Genomic DNA, 23,862 nt, shown 5'->3' with positions numbered 1-23,862 from the left:
TGGCCAATACCACCGTCAATATGGACAAATTTGCCATAACTCAATGACCACATATCCATTTGATTTATATTTAATTTGTGACTCTGACTTTATTTTTCGGGAATGGTTACCACTAATCTCTATAGTTAAAATCTTTTTTAATTCATACCATTCTTAATAGAATCGAATTTAAAAAAAATTATCATTTAAAAGTTTGTTTATTTAATAAAATATTTTTATATTATTTAATTTAAATAATATGTCAAAAATATATTTGTATTTTTATCATGTATCTAATAGTTTATTAAAAAAATAAATTTGATGGTTAATAATTTGGGTTTAATGTAATCAAAGTCTTGGTAAGGAAGAAGAAATAAATTATCTTAGGTATAGATATTAGTTTTAATATTACCAATACTTTAAAATTTAAAAAGTAAAATGAATGAAAAAACGTAGCTTATGAATATTTGAACATATTTTTTGGCACATTAATATCCTTACCGACGCATATTTATCCGTCGCTATATTTTCTGACATAAATATTTTCTGGCGGATGATTAAGTGTCGGTAAAAAAAATTGTGAAACTTACAATCGTCGCTAAATGAGTTTTTTTAGCCATTTCTTTTTTTTTTAGAATGATATACCATTTAGCGATATGATTCTTAATTTGTTCTTAATCCACTACAATCACTAATAGCATGTTGAATTGAGAATCGATCTTATGTTATTTATTCTCTAAAATATAACTCTTAACATTTGAGTTATGTTAGTGGCTTAAAAACATATTAATGAATACATTATTATAATTATTTGTTTTATTTTTCTCTTAAACAAATATTTATTTTTGTCTAATAAATTAAATATTATTAATTCGGTTTAAAAAATTATTATTAGATCATATTAATTTTAAATTAAAAAATATATTTATTTATTATTTTATTCATGATCATAAAGTGTTGCAAAAACTTTGGAATTATTGGAATTAGTGGAAGGAATGGACACTAAACTTTTCAATTAAATGCTTTGTTGACTAAGAAATAAGAATCTTTAATTTTGCTTTCCTTTTAAATAAACAAGCTTAATATTTTTTTAATCATGCATTATCTAATAGTTTTTTTTTTATATTTAAATAAATCTATTTTATATTATTATCATTATAATTATTAAAGTATTTTAATTTATTAACAAAAATATTAAAATAATTTTACTTTATTTTATTAAATTTAAAATATAAAAAATAATTTAATAATTTAACTTAAATAAATTTCAAATAACTCATTTATTTTTATCATATAATTTTTTAATAAAATCTTACAAAAATCCGAAATCAAACTAGGTTAATTGCATTTAATTAATTTATAAAGCTAGGTTAATTCGAAATCTTATTTTGATCAATATATTTTATAAAACCAAAATACTTAATCTTTCATACATATTTTATAATTACAAAGTTGCATTTAATTTCCAAAGTACACAATTTTCTAAATACAAATTAAATTATGAATTTTAGTCTAAAATACATGTATCATTTACTAAAGAATATATATTGCATAAGAAAATTAATTTTTAAAGGCATTAGAAATTCATTATTTATAAAATCTATTTTTTTTAATACAAAAATATAATGAACTAACATGAAGCATTCCTTCTAATGAATCTGTTTGCATATTAATAAAAAAAAAAATTATATTTCTCATAATTTCAAAGAAACCATACTTATATTTTGATATATATACAAAATTATATAAACGTGTAAGCACGGCAATACAAGTATGTTAAGAGAGAAAATAAAAAATAATAAAAAAAAGTCATGAGCCATGAAAATAATAACAAAAATATAAACACATCGTATATTCTATTATCTTGTAAATTCTCAAGAGGAGCGATTAACTTTCCGATTAAATTTACATATTTTCATAAACGAATATGAGAAAACATCATTAATAATATGAATGATATGCATCATATAAAGTTAAAAGTTAAAACATTGATATATACTATTTTTTTAATCAGAATTTATTCCCATGTCGTTCATTAGTCTCCATTTAAATTTAAGGCACTTTGAGTGAAATTGAAGATAAAATTTGATATGTTCTCTTATTTCTTGAACTACCTAAATTAAGTTATTTTATATAAAATTCTAAATTGTTAACAATTTTAGAATAAAAATCCCATCTAACATTCTTAATTGACAACAATTTTTGTTCGAGATGTGAGATTTTGTTGTAGCAATATTTGTTCAATAATCTCATTCATTTCAAATTTGGTCAATTAATGGTTCAAAGTCAAGTTTGTCATCTATCTTAAAATTGTGAATTATCAACTTAATATAACAAACAAAATATACAATACTATACAACTATAATTTGACCCTTTCTCATCTGAGTGAGATAAAATTCTATAATTTTGAAAAAAGAAAAATAATTTTTTTTGAATGGGTTAGTTAACACGTCCAGACATACATTCTTAAGAATCAAACTCGAGATCACTTTTAATACTTGCCTTAATAATATAATTATACTCATTGAAGTTGAAATAAAGTTTGTATAAAAAAAAATATTTTTTTTTTATAAAATATGAACAATCTATTTATCTAAGTACTTGTTAGGAACATGACAACATGCCCACCATTGTGGTAATCCAGCGTTTTTGTTTTTGAAGTGAGCAATGACATAGATTACAACCAGATTAATATCACTTTTGGTGGAAGTGGAAATCCTTTCAAATGATTCTTTGAATACCTTTGAATCTTTTGCCATTAACTATAATCTAATTATGCTGGATGATCAATCACTTTTGTTTAATTTTTCCAAAAATTATATATATATATATATATATATATATATATATATATATATATATATATATATATATATATATATATATATATATATATATATATATATAAAGGAAGAAAAATGTTAATACAATTCACCCTGATCATATATAACTTATTACTTATATCCCACTAGGAGTGTTTAATATCCGACCGAATTTAAATTTACTGAATTCGAATAAACTGAATTCGAATTACATTTTTGGCTTTCAAATTGAATTCTAAACTAATTCGAATTCAAATACGGATTTCAGTTTAATTTTCGAGTTTAGGTTTCAACTCTAAAACTAAACCGGAAATCGAATTCATTTTTTATTATTTATTTTTATTATATCTTATATAATTTATTCTATATAATATATTAAATTATCATGGACCTCCTACTAGATTCCTAATATCCAACACAATAATTCAGTAAATCCATAATCCCTCATTCCTTTTCCTCTTTTTCTAGCCATCCACTTTCTTGATTTTTGTGGTCTTTTCAGTTGTTTATCTCATCTCTAACTTTAATAATATTTAATTTTTTTTACCTATCTAGTTATTTCACAAGTAATATCACCACTGTCATCAACACTGTTTTACTTTTGTCATTTAATTGACGAATATTATCGGTGAGTCAGTTAGCTTAGTTTGCGTGATTTTTTTTTAAAATTTAAGTAGATAATATATCTTTAACAAATTATTTATTTTGTTAACTTTTTAAGAATTTTTATTTTATTTTATTTTATGGGTAGGTGATGTTTAATATTTGGTCTGAACCGAATATTCGACCGAATTCAAACCGAATTCAAACCGAATTCGAATTCACCAAATTCGAATAAACCGAATTTGAATTTATTCAAATCGGTTTGGTTTTTGAATTTGCTTAAAAAAATAATAATTCGAAGAACCTGAACCAAAAACTCGAATAACTAAAAAATCGAACTGATGAACACCCTTACATACCACTAAGATAGCTAAAGTGATAAGAGTATTTTTAAAAGATTAAATATCATCAATTCGATTCTCACTTACAATGTCTTAAATGGAATAAAAAAAATATTATTTATATAATAACGTTAATCAAACCAATAAAATCCAAAGAACTTTAGAAATTAATTCGCTGGGTATACATTTTTAATCTATCTTTCTTTAAAAAATGATAAACTCAACGAAAATATTAGAGAAAATAAGTTCACGAATCGACGTGATATGTCATATGGGTAGGAGAGAGAAAATTTTAAAAATGTCTTGAAATGCACGTGAGTAGGAGAAAGAAAATTAAAAATGTTCCGAAATAATCATTTTGGGACAAGAAAAATAATATTAAATAACTTCTGGTCCCGAAATGAGCGTTTCGGGATATGGGGACAACTTGGCAGGCTAAGTCGGATTTGTGGTCTTACTTTCGCTGTCTCTTTCGTTTCGTTGTGTTTATCACTCGTTTATGTAGTTTATTTATTTATTTATTGATAAAAACAGGTTTATATAATTTGAAAAAAATGAGTTTTTAAGTATACATTACTTAAATCCCCTTACTTTGTTAAATATTATTTAATAATAAAATATTTAAATAAAGAGTAATTTAATAATGATTATAATAATTTAATTGATGAAAATAAAGAATACGGTTATAACTCTAATTAGAAATTAGAAAATAGAAAAGATATATTCAATAGAATAGGTGTGAACATTTCTTGTTATAACCTTTATAATTTTATAATTATAGGTTTCATTTTATAAGCAACCTAATTAATAGTGTTCTAAGGTGCAAACAAAAAGATTAAAGGTCTAAGGGAATTTGGTGAGGGAATGACGTAGCATCACTTTCATTGGTTGAAAAATGTAAAAGTGAGAGGAAAGAGAGAAAAGAGAGAAATTATTTGATTTTTTCAGCGAATAAGACCACATCATTCCCTCACCAAATTCCCTCACCTAATCATTTCTCATATATATATATATATATATATTTATATATATATATATATAAATAAATGATTAGGTGAGGAAATTTGGTAAGGGAATGACTTGGAATAATTTTATTCGTTAAAAAATCAAATAATTTCTCTCTTTTCTTACTTTCCTCCCACTTTAACATTTTCCAACCAAGGAAACCAAGTCATTCCCTCACCAAATTCCCTTACCAAATTTTCTCTTTATCATTTCTCATATATATATATATATATATATATATATATATATATATATATATATATATATATATATATATATATAGAAGTGATAGAGAGAATTTGGTGAGGAAATTTGGTGAGGAATGACGTGGCATCACCTTCATTCACCTTCATTGGTTGGAAAATGTAAAAGTGGGAGGAAAGAGAAAAAAGTGAGAAATTATTTGTTTTTTTCAGCGAATAATATTATGCCACGTCATTCCCTCACTAAATTCCCTCACCAAATTCCCTCACTTAATCATTTCTCTCTCTATATATATATATATTACTTTTTATAATAAAACATTCAAATTAACAACTAAACTATCAATACAATTATTTTTATTAATATATATGAACAAATTTTATTTAATACACATTATGTATTTCACCATCATTAAATGTAAGAATAAAATAATCACTCAACCTAAATCCATACTATTTTAGAATGATATATGAACTAATGTCTTCTTAATTTAAGCATTTTGTAAAGTCTTAATTAATTGAATAATTAAATTTGATGTGACAAATCACCAAAACAGGGCCCTATAATCAGTGACATCATTAATTAAAAACTTAGTTAACAAAATATAAATGTTTATTTAAGTGAACAAATATGGATGTTGATTGATGCAGCTTGTCTACCTATAATTGGATCATAGTCTTTTAATTATTATTCTCATGAATTAGATTAATTAATAAATTTGTAGAGGAATAAAGTAGGTTTAATAACAAGGCAATGACAATAAAAATAATGAAAAGTTGTTTAATAACAAGGTAACATCCATAAAAATAATGAAAATTTGGATCATTCCGCATAATTGTGACTATTATTTATAAACTCGGGTTAATTATATAAAGATGTCGCTTACTAAGGTATTAATTGAATATATTAAGATTGTAAACTCGTTAAACATGGATTACTTTTACTTAATTCATTGCATCACCCAACAAAATAATTAATGGGAAGTTATTGAAAAATTAAGTTATTTTGATAAAAAAAAAATATTAAAGTAAATGTATAATAATTTTTATAAAAAATTGGTTAATAATTTAAACTATGTGGATATCAAAGTATTGATGTTGAGCAATAAAAATAAGCCTATTGGGCCTTGGGGGTCAGGTGATACTAATATTTTGGGCCTCCAATTTATGTAGGCCTATAGTTCTTGGATTTATAAATGGGCCAAAATTTATAGTTGAAGGAATATGGTCATGGATCAGGCAAATGGGTTCTTGAATTGGGCTAACTAGTTTTAATATGTATCTTACAAATTTTGGAACTATTTGGATATTTATTTTCCATTAATTATGGGCTGGGAAAAATAATTTTTATTTTTTAAATAGTAATATTTTGTAATAAATATGATATGCATATTATTATTATTTACCATTTTTATATAATTTTGATTTGTAGGACTTGGAGGATTTTATGATTCTAACCATAATATAATAATAATAATAATAACATTCTATTTGTGTTGGCAGTTTTTTATATTCATGATTTCTTGATTTTGTTTAGAGTGTATTTAGTTGAACTTTGGACCAATTATTATTTATATTATATTGTATAATCTTTTTCAAAAACAATTAAAATAATAACATATCACTACTAATAATTGAGTTATTACAATCAAAATAACAGTCCAATAAATCCCGCTTACCCTTGAATGTTAAATTCAAAACGGGTAAATTCTACTTATTATTTTCGTTTACCATTGAAATTCGATGTAGACCTGTTAAATCTTACCGCAAAACTATGGTTCGAAGTCTTACCATTGAAGCCTCCCACCAAATCTACAATCGAAGCCTCCTCTCTACGAAGTGCACCCATTCGAATTAAGTCATCCGTGAAGCCACAAAGTCACAGTCTAAACCAACATGGTAGGTTTGTTTAAGATATGATTTATATTAGTCATCATGTTTTAATTTGGATTTACGAACTCGATAATCTTTTAGACGACATGTTTATATTTTTGCTCTTATTTTCACATTTTGTCTTTTTTTTTATATATATATTGTCATTTTGTGTCGTTATCGTTATGCTTAAACGACTCTCCTCATTTTTTTTATTATACATTAAACGTTTAAAAAAATTAAATAATAATAATAACAATAACATATTTATATGATTTATTAATACCATTTTTAAATACATGGTGGTGACAATTTCAGTCATAAAGCATTGTTTTATTTATGAGACAAGTTCTATTGAATTTAAGTCCAGACCCAAAACCAATATATTACCTATTAAATGTAAATGTATCATATTTTTTAAGAGATATAATATAATAGTAGTTTAGTTTATTTGAGAATTGGATTTGGGATTGCAAGCCTTCATGTTTATAGCTTAATGTCTCATTAATGATTTTTAATTTTTGACAACTTGAAACATTTTATTTATCGATTATAAAATGTATGATTGGAGCCCTAAAGTCTAAGATATGACACAATTATTTAATAAAATTGTTTATAAATATAAAATCGATCTATAATATCAGGTATTGTCGACAACCAACGTGACCTGCAAGTTGGGAAAGAGACATTTCATATTTATTAATTAGTAGCTCACAAATTTATTGAAGAAATTGACATTTCATATTTATTAGTAGCTCACAAATTTATTGATGAAATTGACATTTTGCAGTTTTTGTCATAAACCACACCTTTAAGAGCCAATAACAAATTATTTTAGAAATTGTTTGTTCATAATTTGTTATTATTATTATTAAATCTACGTACACATAGTTATTTATTACAAATATTTGGTTTTTTTTATATATTTATATTTTCTGTTTTATCAATTGTTTATTTATAATGAAAAATGATTAGAGTAGCAAAACATAAAAATAAGAAAGAAAAAACACACCACCAACCAATTTTGAGTTCGTTAATCTTCGAGAAGACGATTAACATATATTTCGACCGACTTTCGAAATAAATCTCTTTAAATATCGTAATAATAGTGTTATGAATGTTATTTAGTCATTAAATCATTAAACAAACATAATTTATTTTAATTAATTATACCCCAATTATATGTTTTCATCAAGTATTATAAAGATGTTGCGAGAAACATGAAGAAGTAAGAAAAAAAGAAAAAACACATTAAACTTTATAAACGATAAGAAAATATGTGAAAAAGTAATTCATGTGATCATCAACCATTCTCACTTGATTGAAGTATTATTATATTTTTTTTTTCTTTTTGATGTGGCAATGTTTGATTATTTACTTGTTTATGATAATTATTCTTACAACTCATTATTTGGTCTTGTTTTATCATAAATTAATGAGAAAAGTGGTTATTTTTAAAAATGTATTAATCTAACTATCTTGTTTGTTATATGTGGATTTTAAGTTAGGTTGGATATGATTCAACCAAAAACCTACACTAAAAAAAAATAAATTGTTTAACAATTGAGATACATTTATCATTTCTATAGAGTAATGAGTTATTAGTTTTGTATGTTTTAATGTTTGGGTACTTATTTGTACATTTACTTAAGTTCAGGGGTCTTTTCTCTCAAAATTGTACCTAAACTTTTGGTATTTGAAGTGTTAATGTCCATACTTTCAAATACCCTCTATTTAACATGTTATATTACTTTTAAATTTGTATTATGAGAAATAGATATATAAAATAAGTAAACAACCCAATATATACATAAAATATGTCACGTTATTGAGTCTATTCTTCAAATTTTAAAATATTTAAGTTTTTTTTATCGCATTACAAATTTTGACATATATGTCGTTTAAAACTCTTGATTCATTGTAAATCTTAACAAATATTTGTAATCTCATTGACCTAGTCTTACAATTTCCATAGTAAAAGTAAAATATAAACAATTATCCAGCCTAAGTTTTTTCTTTGGACTTATCCCAATTTATAGTTGTTTTATAAATTAGTCCAAAATCCAAATACTTAGAAGTCTCTAGTGACTATTTAGTTGTGATAGGGTTAACCAAAATTGTCTAAGTTATCAACCCAACTCAATATGAAACACTTAACATCTCAATAAAAAAAATTGAATATTCTACCTTAAAACCCATATAAGCTTGTTTGTTTTTGTAACTAATTTAAACAATTACAATCAATCTAATAGAAGGTAGTTCTCATTATACTTTCTCCTTCTTTCTTTATATTTTATCCAATCAAACAAAGTTCTTAAATTGAATTAAATTTCAAAATCATTAATACTAAGTCAATATAAAAAATTATATATCATGTGGACAAGATCACTTATCTCTTCTACTAACGGTTGTATCATAAACTTTTTCAAGATCTCATAATTCGGCGTTGTCTTTCTCATGAACTATAGTTTCGATGCAACTAATTGATACTATTTGTTCAACATCATCACAATTTATTTGTTTATTAACAAAATCTTTTGTAGTTCATACAACCAAACAGAATCATTTGGTGACTCCCAATAGGACAAATGCATAGTTCCAAAAATGAGCTATAATGAAAGTGACAAATTTGATAAACTTTATTATAAGGTTGTTTGTAATGATATGGTTATTAGAAAAAGTGGGAAAAAGGAGGATTTCACACATAGGAAAAGAGTGGTCCTCATGATCTTATCCCTTGACAATTGAGGACACATAAGCATGTCATTTTCACTCCAACAAAGTACTAATAAATATCCATTTGTCTTCAAGCAATTATTTTTAGGAAAAAACATCATATAGACCACTCAAATTTCATGAGAAGTTCAAATAGCACAATCAATTTCTATTTTGCTCAAAAAGTCCATTCCGTCGAAATAATTTATAACTTCACCCGGATAATAATCATGTTAAGCTTCAACACCCTTTCTATAGAAATACTCCTATACAAATGATTCAACAAGTTGAAAATTGCAAAAACTAATTTGTGTCAATTTAAACCTACATGATCACAATTTAGAAATTAGAGTTATGATAAACTTATAAAAATAAGAGAAAATTATAAATAAAACTAGTGTATTAATGGAAATTAAAGAAGTAGTGAATTATGTTAAAAAAAAGTTATAATTTTTTTTGTTGCAGGTTTAATTCAATATCAGCCATAAGTTAAATCCTTCTAGATGATACATCTCTTATTATATTATATTATAATGGGTGAAATTTTAATACACAAATGAAGAAATAAATTATATGTTTATTAATATAATTTATATTTTGTCACTGTGTTTGATTTGTTTGGTATTTGTTGTCACAATTCTAACCTAACAAAATGATTAAAGAAGTTAGTTTTTCTTTTTTCCACACACTATTTTTTGGTTTTTTTGTCAACATCATATCACATGCATGTCTTAATCATGTCCTATATATATATATATATAATAAAACCCTTTAATAATTAATTGTCAATGGTTGAGAAACTTTTAGTCTTAATTTATATATTTTTTTAAGCTCTTTGATTATAAGTTTACTTATAATTAAAAAAAAAAATTGTTATCATGTCAATATATTTTAACAATTAAATTATTATTAATTAAAATAAATACTTTTAAATTATTTTAAAAATTAAAAATTTAAATACAAAAAATATTTTAATAATTTATTATAAAAAATCTCAAATAGCCCACTTTTTTACTGACAATTTATAAAATAAAATTCAAAATAACCCAGATCAAACAATTATATCATTGAAATTAAAGTACTTAAAAATGATTAGTTTTGCAAATTTAAAAAAATTAACAAGTCTTATATTAAATAAACCCTTAAGCGAATTAAATTTTACAAATTTATAAAGAATTTTGACTTTAAACACTATTACACGCAATAAAAAGTGAATTTATATTTATAATTAAAAATATATTTTATTTATTTAAATAAATAATTTCATGTAATTAATTTTTTAGATATGACTATTTTTAGTGTTATTTATTATTAATTTTATATTTAATTATATATATAAATAATATTTGTTTTAAACAATCTCTTTAATATGAAATAAATTATCAATTTTATGAATTTATAACAAATAAATAGTTTTAACTAAACTAGCACAATGTCATTGCGTTGCAAAAATAAATAAAAATCACATTTACAAAGTTAAAATAAATAATACTAACCTCTTTGTGGTCGTCATTATCATCGTTATCATTGTCTTCATTATTTTCTTCGTCGTCAACATCTATGGTCTAAACATGAGAGTGCTTCAATGGTTAGGACAACCTAGTGATTGTCTTTCTCATCACATTCATCGTTGTTTTCGTTATTTATAAAAAAAATAATAACAAATTTGATAAGAAGATATTCATTTAACTTTTTTTTCATCAGTACCGACCTTTTACTCTCATTTATCAGTTAACCAACAATATCATTTTTTACCTAATAGAATTCTCATATTACCAACATCTACACTCAACCATCTCAACAATACCAACATCTTTTACCATCACTTTTATCAAACCAACCATCTAATCATATCATCAATCTCTTTAATCTAATTTCTTCGATAAACCAACAAATTTCTTTTTCATTCATATATTTAACCACTAATATTTTTAGTTCTTCATTAAACATCTCATTACTAATCTTGTGACCTCATTTCAAGTATTTTGTAAATTAATCATCTAATATCATTATCACAACATCTTTACCCTCACTTCAACAAACCAACCAACCACCAATCCAATTAATCTCTCATCTTATGACCTCACTTTCACACTTCGGTAAACTAACTATCTTAGTCACACATTTAACCACCAATATTCTTTTTCCCAATAAACAACTCTCATTACTAATATTAAGACCTCACACACTTTCACATGTATCTTATCCCTCACCAAGCCAACCACCAAAATCTCAATTGACTTTTCCATCTTGTGAACTCACTCTTTAGACGCCTCTTATCCCTCGATAATTTAACCATCATTCTCAATTGATCTATAATATCGTGACCTTACAGTTTGGTCAATCAATATCTCATTCACATATATTTTTAACCACCAATCACAATCGACATTTAATCTCGTTTGTTACCTTTCTCCAATCCTTAGCAAACCTTACGAACATTTGTTACCTTTCTCTAATCCTTAGCAAACCTTCCACCAATCTTGATATTACCGGCCTTTATCCCTTGGCAAACCAGCCACTAATTCCATCGATCTTTCATTTCATGACCTCATACTTTCACATGTTTCTAATTCCTCAACAAACCAACCACCATTTTTATTTGACCTCTCATCTCGTGACCACATTACTTTCTCACGCCTTTTATCTCTCGCCAAACCATCCAATAATTCCAATGAATTCTCCATCTTATGACATAACACTTTCACACGCCTCTTATCCCTCGGAAAACTAATCACTAACCATCAATCACAATTACACTTTCACACGTTTCTCTTATCTCTTGGCAAACTAATAACCCATCTGAATCCACATTTTATCTCTCGGTAAACTAACCATCAATTCCAATGTTTTTGGCCTCTTATTCGTCAGTAAACCAATTACTAATCTCTATCGACCTCTTATCTCATAACTTCACACCATGCCTTTGTCCCTCAACAATCCAGCAACCAATCTCAATCGACCTCTAATCTCGTGACATTATGATGCTTTGTTACTGACATCTTTATCCCTTTGCAAACCAATCATCAATCCTAATGTTACCATCCTATTATCCATTAGTAAACCAACCAAAAATCTAAATCACATGTTCACACGCCTTTTATCGCTCGACAACCCAATCACCAATCTAAATCACACTTTCACACGTCTCTTATCCATCGGTAAATCAACACCAATCTCAATCGACCTTTAATATCGTCACCTCATAATCATTTATTACCGGCCTCTTATCCCTTGGCAAATCACATTCCAATTACACTTTCACAAATCTCTTATCCCTCAGCAAACTGATATTATTAGTCTCTTATCCCTCGTCAAACCAACCATCGATCTCAATCACACTTTTACACGACTCTTATCCCTCAGTAAACTAACCATCAATCACAATTATATTTTCACACGCCTCTTATTCCTCAACAAACCTACCATATATCTTAATCATATTTTCACACGTCTCTTAATTCTCGACAAACCAACCACCAATCTCAATCACACTTTCACACGTCTCTTATCCCTCAACAAACCAACCACCAATCTCAATCGGCCTCTAATATTATGATCGTACGATCTTTTGTTACCAGCCTCTTATCTCTCGGTAAATCACATTCCATTCACACTTTCACGTGTCTCTTATTCCTAGGCAAATTAACCACAAATTTTAATCGACATTTAACTTTGTGACCTCACACTTTGATCAATCAAATATTTGATTCATATTTTTTAACCACTCTTATTTGTTATCGCCTTTTAGCCTTCGGCTAACCATATCACAATCACACTTTTGATTCATATTTTTTAACCACTCTTATTTGTTACTAGACTTTTATCCCTCACCTAACCACATCACAATCACACTTGGTTAAAGGATTGTACTTATTTTGTTAGGTTGCAAGTTCGAAACATATATATAACATTTTTAATTTTATTTTTAACAGTTTGAAGTTTATGGGAGGGTCAACCCACGATCCGACCCAATTATCCATTATTCTCACATATATATCCAAATTAACCATAGCTCTCGACCTAACGAACCAAAGAAATTCAAATTAAGCATTATTATATATGTATAGATTAGTTAGTTAAAAAGATAAACTTATATTATTAGGAATTTCGCGCGTTCATCAAATTTTGGGTTGAATTTAAAATATAAAGTCTTACGGCCTAGTTGGTTAAACGATTATACTTGGTTTGTTGAAAGTTCAAAACATACATATATCATTTTTAATTTTTATTTTTAGTCGTTTGAAGTTTATGACGGATCAACACACGATCTGACCCAAAAATCAGTTTACTCTCATATATATATTCAAATTAACCACAGCTCTCAACCCGATAAATGTATAGATTAGTTAGTTAAAAATTTGAACTTATATTAAATGTCGCACGTTTATCAAAAATTATATTAAATTTAAAATATAAAGTTTTATTAGTTTAGTTGATTAAATGATTATATTTTTTTTTAAGTTGCAAGTTCGAAATATACTTATAATATTTTTAATTTTATTTTTAACCGTTTAAAGTTTATAAGCGGCTCAACTCACGATTCGAACCAAGTATCCATTTACTCTCACATATATATCCAAACATTTTTAATTTTATTTTTAACCGTTTGAAGTTTATGAGCGGGTCAACTCACAATCCGATTCAAGTATATCTATTTACTCTCACATATATATATTCAAATTAACCACATCTCTCGGTCCGACAAACCAACGAATTCAAATTATTATATATATATCTGTATAGATTCTCAATTTTAACTGTTCGTTCACAATAACTTAATTAATATTAGATTAAATAAGTTATTGCAAATTCAAATTTATATAAAGCATGTAGCTTGTTGTCTAAATGGTTTAATTCACTTATATATGCTTATTATTTACACATTCGTTATTTTATATGGACCTTTGTAAATTTTTATTAGTTGAATTATTAAAACGGATAATATTAACTCCAACAAGATCAAGAACATCTAAACCCTAATTTTTTTTATTTTGTCTTTAATACTCATATGTTTTTAAAACTTTAATATAATGGCAGAGAAAAAACAAATAATCTAACCTAAATAGTTTAATCTTTTTAAAAAAAAATGAAAATTTAATCGAATAAATCTTTATTAAATGATTATAACCTTTTAAATTGTGTGGTCTTCAACTCTTCTACCATGCAAACTCCACTTGTGGTTTCCTAGCAAAAAAAAAAAAAAAATCAACTTGTTGTTATCTCTACGTGGAATTGACTACAAGAAGACAAATAGAGAAAAAATAATAATAATTGTTATGAAAGAAGGTAGAATTGAAGGGTATATAAATAATATTATTAGCTTTTCTAATTGTTTGGTACTTATTAAGGATGGAGCTAAATATAGAAATAGATATTCACATTAAAATATTAGATAAATGTGAAATATTCTTAGTATTTAAATTATTATAAATACTAGTGAGTGATGTGGTAAGAGACTCTTTTAACAAGTGAAAAATGAAACATATTTTATTTTTTTGAAGAAATTATCATTTATAAAACTAAAATAATAGAGTGATATATAATAATTACATACAAGTTCTAAGCAAAGTTGTTTTTTAATCAAGATAAAATATAAATAAAGTAAGGTGTTAATTAGGACAATAATAACCAAGTTACAATGCTTAGCTGAAATTTTGGAATGCCTTGAGTCATAATTTTTTTTAAATAGTTTTAAGAAATTAATTCTCATATTTATTTGAAGGTTACATATAATAAATTATTAGTTAATAAATAATACAAACTAACAGTTATAAAATTAATACAAATAATTAATGATAAGACATCAAATTGTATGAATAATTAACATTCATGCAATTTGCTGAAAATTCAATTAAGAGTTTATCTACACTAGGGTTAAGATGGGTTTAAGTTTATCCTCTTTTTTTTTTATTAATTATATATATTAAGGTGAGGAAGTGACCTACTTTATAATTTCTTATTATTATTTTAATTTAATCCATTTATTTCTTATCCAAATTTAAAAATGTCACGACCATGTTTATTCACCTGTTTTTATCAATAATTTTTATTTATTTTTATAGTTCTATCTTAATTTTTTTTCAAGCACATCAAACTCTAATCTATAAATTAAAAAACGAATTTATTTGAATTACTAAACGACGATTAGTGTTGAAATATAGAAAATTGAGCGAACGAAAATAATGATGTTATAATAATACTATCAAATATTTGAGCGGAAATTAAAATTATCCTTAATCGAGAATCTGTAAATAGGGCGGATCTATGTTAGAAGTCAACCCAAAAAAATAAATATTTTGAGATAACACCCTATTTTTTTAAAAAAATATATTAATTTTGTTGTTTATCAAATTTATGTAAAATGAGATAAAATTTACGTTTATTCACTCTTTATTTCTAATTTTTCTGTTATTTTTTTTTAAACCGTTCCTAACTCAAATTTATATTTATGAATTTGTTAACGTAAAAAAAAAAAATATTCCACCAAATAATAAATGACTATATCACCTACTAATATTAATATAATAATAATTAAAATAAAATATTGAAATAAATAAAAGAAATAAGTGTGGGCCATGAGCTGTCTAGGCCTAACCTATTTCCCTAGTTTCTTTTATTATTTAATTTCCGGCTATTCAAATGGACCCCATCACGTGAAACATGTCGAGAGACATGCTGACTAAGCACATGCCTTATTAAACTTTTGGAAGAAAAAATGTTTAAAATTGTCCATCATTTATATATAAACTCTCAATTCACCTACTAAACTTTTCATTTTTAAGATTTCTTCATCCAAATAAATGATTCGTAAATGGAATTTGGGAAAGAGATTAACGTAGTTGCGCAATTTGATTAATTGAAAAAATAACAAATTTTTTCTCTCTTATTTCTCTAATCACCCTTTAAATTTTTTCAAGTTAACGATGTGATGACACGTCATTCTCTCACTCATTCTCGTTTCTAAATTTCCTCTATATCACTCCTTTTAACTTAAGCCACTCGTACATTGTTCATTTTTTTTAGGTGTTTAAGAAAAAAGATAATATGTTTTTGTTGATTTATTTAATAACAAAATATATATATATATATATATATAAATTTATAGACATTTGCCTATATATAACTTTTTTTTAAGATAGTAAAAACAGTAAAACCCAAACCCAATACAAAAAACAATATGACCTAATTTTTATAAATATAATTGAAGGACATAAAAAATTATTAGATTAAAATGACAAAATACAAGATAATGAAAGAGTAAATTCAACTAAAATGTCTAATCTATTTTTTTACTTTATAAAAATATGATTATATATTAATAACTTATTTTTAACTAAATAATCTTAAACCAAACAAGCTTTACTTGACTAAAGAAAAGTGTCATGAAAGTGAGCGGGAAGTTCCGAAATAATCTCAAGGCCTTGTTTGATTTTCACAAACTCAATTATTATAGTGTTTCAACTGTTAACAGAAACAACAACAAAAACTACAATTAATTTATAAAAACTTAGCTATAAAGACTTGTTTTGTAAGGATTATTTGAATAACAATAACCAAACTCTATGCTAATCAAGAATATTTAAATTATTTAAATTCGAACAAGTCCTAAATTTGAAAGAATTTGATCTCAAAACAAACGAACCCTTAATTAATTGTGGGCACCGGCCAGTTGTCAGCCTTGAAAGTTTGATGATGATGGTTGTTAGTTGCACCAAATTGATGAGGGTTAATGAGGACCTTAGGTTTTTTTTTCTAATTTATATTATTTAAAAAATAATGATGGGCAGTAATTTTGATTAAATGTAAATTTACTTTAGTAAAAAAAACTTAAAATATATTAATATATAAATATAATAATGAAATAAAAAATAATAATTTAAAATAAATAATTTTTTTAATATTTTTATTAATAAATTAAGTGATATAATAAAAAAAATAAAAAGTGAAATAATATTTTTTAAATTTGTGTTATTGAAATAATCTAAACGAAATAGAAAATTGATTTATGATTTGAAAATATTAATGGCTTAAATAATTTTTTTATATAATTTATTGAATATTTTATTTATTTAAAGAGGATAAATAACTTAAGTTTGATTTTTATAAACTAAAATAAAATTATTTAAATCATATCAAGTAATAAAAATTAAATATATATGGACTTTTTTTTCATATTTAGTTGCTTTTTTATTTATTTTTATTTTAGAAAGGTAAAAGTACTCACATTATTTGGAGCTGGTTCGGAGTAGGTTTTTAAAAGATAAGAAGAAAAAAAAGTTGAATGATGAGAATTATTTTAAGGAGATAATAATTATTTTTTAAATTTTTTTTTAAAAAGTAAGATATATAAATAAAATCAAAATTAATAATTTAAAATAAAGAATATTTTAATATTTTGAATAATTAAATGAGTGGTGTAATTGATAAAGTGGAGTGAAATGATATGTGATTTATATGTGTTATTTGAAAAACTCATATCAAACTGATCTCTTAATAATGTTATTTGAGCTATTTTAATAAGTTTTTAATTTTTTTTTCTACTGTAATGTTTGTATTGTTGTTTATAAACAATTTTTATTATTTTTTATTACACATGAATAATTTTATAAAAAATATATAAAATAACTCACTAAGATAATTTAAGTGATAAAATAATTCTTAAAAATATAAAAGTAAGTGATAAAATAATTCTTAAAAATATAAAAGTCACGTATTCAATTTGCATTTAGAATACCTTTCATTACAGAACACAACCCGAATCAAACATTAAAGATTGATTTTTTTTTCTTTCTTTTGCATGTCATTTGTTTTTTATTAACTTATAATAATCAACATTATTATTTTTTTAATATTTATGATTTTTGACCGTAACAAGTATAATCTACCGTGAATAAATAAAAAAGTTAAAAAAAAAAAATACAAATCAAACTAGTTCAAATGTATTCCAATCAACGACTAGTAGTATATATAGTATTATATAGTCCTCTTTTTTTGAACACCCCTTTCCTTTTTTGGTTAGTAATTGTTTATATGAATTATTATAATAATTATTATAATTATAATTATAATAATAATAATAAAGAATTACTGCACTTTCTTTATTTTCAATTTCGGTGCACTCACACGGTAACCACTATTGATTTGATGTGTTCTTGTTCATTGTACCTGATCTGTTCTATCTAATATACTTTGACTTGAATTGCATGTTATTTTAAGATCAATATTATCTATTACATGTTAAAATAAAATTAAACTCTAATATAATTTATAAACGAGTAAAGTTGCATGTACAATGGGCGTGCATCAAACTTGAATGGGTAGATCGCATCCTTGATAAAAAAAAAAAGTGACTTGTGAGTTGTGACGAGAAGAACCAAATACGATTCCATCACAGCCGGGCAAGAAACAAATCATTGATGAGATGGTTGAAATACGATTCCATCACGGTCGGGATTGAGAACAAACATATGAAAGTTAAAATAAGGTAACAAATAAAGACACTAAAGAAGAGGGTTGCATCCGTAAATCATTTATGGAATGATTTGAAGGACAAGAGAATAATGATAAATTTAGACAAGAAATAGCGACGCACCAACTTTTCAAAGTCGAGATTCTAATTGATTGTAAGCTCTTTCTATATTCTCGAATTTTGAGTTTTGTGATGTTTTTAAGTTGGTTTAGTAATATTCTGATTATTCATTATCCTTACATGTTGTCTAGGACGTATTAATTTTTTTTCTCATTTTATTTGATGGCGCAAATAATATGTTTGAATCGTTTTAATTATTTGGTTGTTGTGTGACTCAAATATTGTTTAAACTTTAACATTTTAAAATATTTTGAGATTTCTTTTTTCTTTCTAAGAGACATCTATATATCTACTATGTATAATTAACATTAGATATTTGATTAATTTAGAATAAAGAAACATTATACTTTTTTTTCTTCATAGACCAATCTATTTTAGCAAAGAGTTCTAGAAATATTGTTAAAAGTTTGAGATTTAAATTACAAAATTCAAAGTCGGAACCTTATACGATAAAAACGATAAGAGTTTGCGCCTTTAAATTATTCTTTAATTCTTCAAAATTGTATAATTAGGAGCCATTAGTCAACTTTGAGGTCGTTATTGGTTTTGAAAACTGGGAGAAATTTTTTCCTAGTTGATATGATTATGAAACATAGAATAATTGATAGGATTTTGCCTTTTTAAGAAAGTATCTCATATGATAATTACTTATTTAATATTGTATATTTAATATTGTATGTGTAGGAATTCATTAAAAATAATTTTTATATATTAAAGAAAGAAGAAATGGATGATGATAATAATATGTAGTGTCTTGATTGACTCAAATTATACTTACTTTGACACTTATTTTTCAGAATTAAAAATCACATTAAAAATAAATCATGTCTAAGGTTCTAATTTGTATAAGGGAAAGTGATAATGGGATGATAAACTAACATTCTGGAACAAATTTTGTTTCTATTTTTTTTTATCTTATTACCATACTAATTAAAACATTAAAGTTAAATAGTTTTAATTTAAATAAATAATAATATTATCAAATAATATTAAGAGAAAAGAAGTATAATGAGAAAACATATATATATATATTCTTGATGATTGACATAAGAATTATTTTTCGCCAATGTTTGAGATTTAATTTGATAAGAAGTAGAGAATTATTTCACGTTTAATTATAGGATTTTTTATTATTTTTTATGTTGGAATTATTTCCAATATTTGAGTACATATTTATTATCACACAAATATTAAAACCCAATTAAAATGAATTATTAAAGTATAAAGATTATGAATTTATTTAAATATCTATAATAAATATGAGATATATTTGTATAGAAATATAAATGTCATTATTATTTCATTGATGAGCTAAATAAAAAATGAGTATATCATAGTTAGATCCCAAACTCATATAGATAACATATCTATTATGTTAAATTCATCCGACAATAATCTAAATACATGTTTATCTTTAAAAAACACTTAATGTCATATAAATAGTCTACTTATTATGTTAAACTTATCTGACAATAAGGTAAATGTATGTTCATCTCTCAAGAACACTCAAGAGTTATTGATATAAGAATTTCTCAAATCAAACATTTTCGATCCTTACTAAAGACTATTCTAATCTTCTAGATGCTATCAACAACTAAAATTTACTGGCGACCAATCAAATGAACACTTATTGGACCTCACCTTCCATGTTTTGGAATGTTACCAACAATTTACTTAATTTTAAATAATAAAAAGTCCACTTTTTAAGTAATTAAAAAGAACAACAATAGAAAATTATTTAGATTTTTTTTTAAAAAAATATTCAATAAATTCTTTTTTTCTAAAACAAAGTATTATTACTTAATTAAGATATTTTTGTGTGGGGTTTAAATGGTTAAGGATAAAAAAAAATGTTGTCGACAAAATCATATATGCAAATATAAAAAAAAAACAAAAAAATGGAGAATCAAATGGGAAAACGAATTAAGTATGTAGCCGCAAACACATTTAATCATTTAACCCGGCGCAGAACTTACCGTCTAACGGACTCGAACCCAGGAACTTAGGGTTAATATCCACATTTTTTTTTCTTTTTTTTTTTATAAAAAAACAAATAAATTAAGAAACTGAACCGAACACAAAGATCTTCCAAGAAACTAATAAGATCACCCACCGAGTCCACATTCGGTAGGATCATGGAAATTGAAATGACGTTATGAATAGACTTCATCATACGGGCAGACACCTATAGTTGTCGAAGTTTCTCATGTTCCACTCTAGCCAAATAATCCCCAAAAAATAACGAAAATAACAACTCATCGTTTAGATCAGCCAAATTGACTACTTCAACTGAAATCTCCCAACCATATCAATAAACTCTAACATAACTCATTAAACCAGTCAAGATCCTAAGAATGCTGATCTAAATCACAACCACATACTCACAAATGGTTAACTCAAGTGAAAAGATTTAAGTTAAATTTTCACATAAAAAAACATCTTTTGGTCTATTTGATTAAGTCAATCTACACGTAATTTAATGTAAATAAAGGTGTGTTTTTTATAAACCCTCAACTTAAAAAATAAAAAATAAAATTACTGATATTTTTAAATTTGAAACGTCGTCTATTGCGCGTCATATTCGATATTGTGTGCGTGTGGTTTTAGCGCCGGCTTTTTCTGAAACTTCTTTATATAAACACTCGATTCATCTCACAAAATAATAACAATCCCCCCTCTTTCAATCTTTTAATTTCATCACTTCCTAAAAAGAAAAACTCATTTCAAGTTCGTAGGCCTTCAACTCTCTTCGGCGAAAATATTCGAAAATATTCGTAATCGAGTTTAAAAAAATGATTTCCATAGCTGCTTCCCGCACCGGCAGACATCTCCAACGTTATATCGACGGTTGTCGTCAAGTTGTCGGGTATGTTTTTTTTTTTCACAAAAAAAAAACAAATTTTAATTCATGGGTTTAATTAAAAACTGATTAAAATTCTTCATGCAGATGTATTCCTTACAGATTCAGGAAAAAGAATCAATCTTTTTATGGATCTTCAATTGGAGAAGAAGATATTGAAGTTCTTCTTGTTAGTTCTCAAAAGGGTCAAGCTTGGTTATTCCCCAAGGTAAATATTTATTTATTTTTTAATAAAAAAAAACCCTAAATTGAAAAACCAAAACCCAAAAATAATCTAGATTTTCATTTTCAGGGTGGATGGGAGAATGATGAAAGTATAGAAATTGCTGCCCGGAGAGAGACTTTAGAGGAAGCTGGAGTGGTTGGAGATGTTAAAGTAAGGAATTAATTTAACAAAAAAGGAAGAAGAAAAAAAATTGAATCTTTTTTCATGATCTAATTAGTAATTTGAAATGAATTTGCAGAGTGAATTGGGAAGATGGAGATATAAGAGTAAAAGTCAAGAGATATTTCATGATGGATATATGTTTTCTCTTTTAGTTAAAGAACAACTTGAAGTTTGGCCTGAGAAAGATGCCCGGAGAAGAGTATGGGTATGTTCAATTTTTTGAATCAAAATCTTAGAAATGGTTTATGTGTTTTGATTGATTGATTGATCCTTTTGTTGATATGTTTTTATAGATGACTATGAATGAAGCTAGAGAAAGATGTCCTCATTCATGGATGAGAGAAGCTCTTGATGTGTTTGAGCTTCAACTCATTCATTTACGCCAACAAGAACACGATGAAAATGACGACGATGATGACGACGTCGACGACGATGACAAAAAAGAAGATGGATCGAATTGCGCTATGGAGTTCTTGATGTCGGAAGAACAAAGAGCTTCGAGAAAGAAAGGGGGAGATGATTTAATTATGTGTTATAACTTTGTGTGTTGATTTCGAAATAATCGTGGCTAATAAGGAATTAGTTAGGATTTAAAGAATGTAAATCCTAGAATTTGAATATAGTTAGTTCATGATCATTTATCATCATTAATTATGTAAATCCATCTAATTCTAAGTTGGAGTAATAAAATTCTTTGATTTGTCTATTGTATAAATTAAATACATATTTTTCTTTTTCACTCTTCGAAAATTTCAAATATCTCATTATAATTCGTATTTAATTGGAAATATTTATACGATAAAGATGATTATAATTAAAGATATAGAATTATGAGAACATTATTGTTTTGGAAGATAAATAACACATTATCTTTTTTTCAAGTTCATGTTTTTATTTTTATATATTATTGTAAGTTAATTTAATAATATATAAACTCTATGGATAACAAAAGAACAATTAAAACCCACTACCAAAAAACATCAAATTCAATATAATTATTATTTTTTATAAAAAAAAAAGTTGGACAAGTGAGAAATAATTGAGAAAATGATGTTTGCCTTATCCAATAGGCATAATTATAAGTGGCTATGGTTGTTGAAGGATAAATGGTGTTCACACGGTGTTAGGTATGGGAATTTGATCAAATAAAACATTTATATCATAACTCACATAATTTTTATATACATAATTTTTTTTTTTTGAAAATAATAATTATAATTTAAATTCTAAAGATATTAATGAGTTTTAGAACAAATTGGGTTCTTAATTAGTCTAACATGATACTTGAATTATATAGGTTGGTTCTTGGATTCTTCTTAGGAAGCTTTGGACTTGGCAATGAGTCAATGACCTTGATTTTGCAATTAATTTCCATCATTGAAGGCCTTTCTTTTGTGAATTTCACTTTCTAAACATACTTTTCTTTAAATAATAAACTTAAGTTTATAGAAAAACAAATAATTAAATGTCACACTAAATTC

General features: G+C 25.1%; 1 protein-coding gene across 1 annotated transcript; it reads left to right on the top strand.

Moving 5' to 3' along the window:
* Positions 1 to 21,792: 21,792 nt before the first annotated feature.
* Positions 21,793 to 23,026, top strand: LOC124942127 (nudix hydrolase 18, mitochondrial-like). Its single transcript, XM_047482553.1, has 5 exons — positions 21,793 to 21,999; positions 22,081 to 22,201; positions 22,286 to 22,369; positions 22,458 to 22,586; positions 22,675 to 23,026. Exons 1-5 carry the CDS (start codon positions 21,926 to 21,928, stop codon positions 22,930 to 22,932), a joined length of 666 nt encoding a protein of 221 aa, XP_047338509.1. The 5' UTR covers positions 21,793 to 21,925; the 3' UTR covers positions 22,933 to 23,026.
* Positions 23,027 to 23,862: the final 836 nt, after the last annotated feature.

This window comes from Impatiens glandulifera, chromosome 6, assembly GCF_907164915.1.
Source record: "Impatiens glandulifera chromosome 6, dImpGla2.1, whole genome shotgun sequence".
In the NCBI taxonomy this organism is placed as follows: Eukaryota; Viridiplantae; Streptophyta; class Magnoliopsida; order Ericales; family Balsaminaceae; genus Impatiens; species Impatiens glandulifera.
This window is presented reverse-complemented; position numbering and strand designations above follow the sequence as displayed.

Bases quoted from the DNA above. Each gene is read 5' to 3' on its own strand.
- LOC124942127 (XM_047482553.1), top strand. From the start codon at position 21,926: ATGATTTCCATAGCTGCTTCCCGCACCGGCAGACATCTCCAACGTTAT. The intron at 22,202-22,285 runs GTAAATATTTAT...TTTCATTTTCAG, and splicing joins AAGCTTGGTTATTCCCCAAG to GGTGGATGGGAGAATGATGA. The intron at 22,370-22,457 runs GTAAGGAATTAA...ATGAATTTGCAG, and splicing joins GAGTGGTTGGAGATGTTAAA to AGTGAATTGGGAAGATGGAG.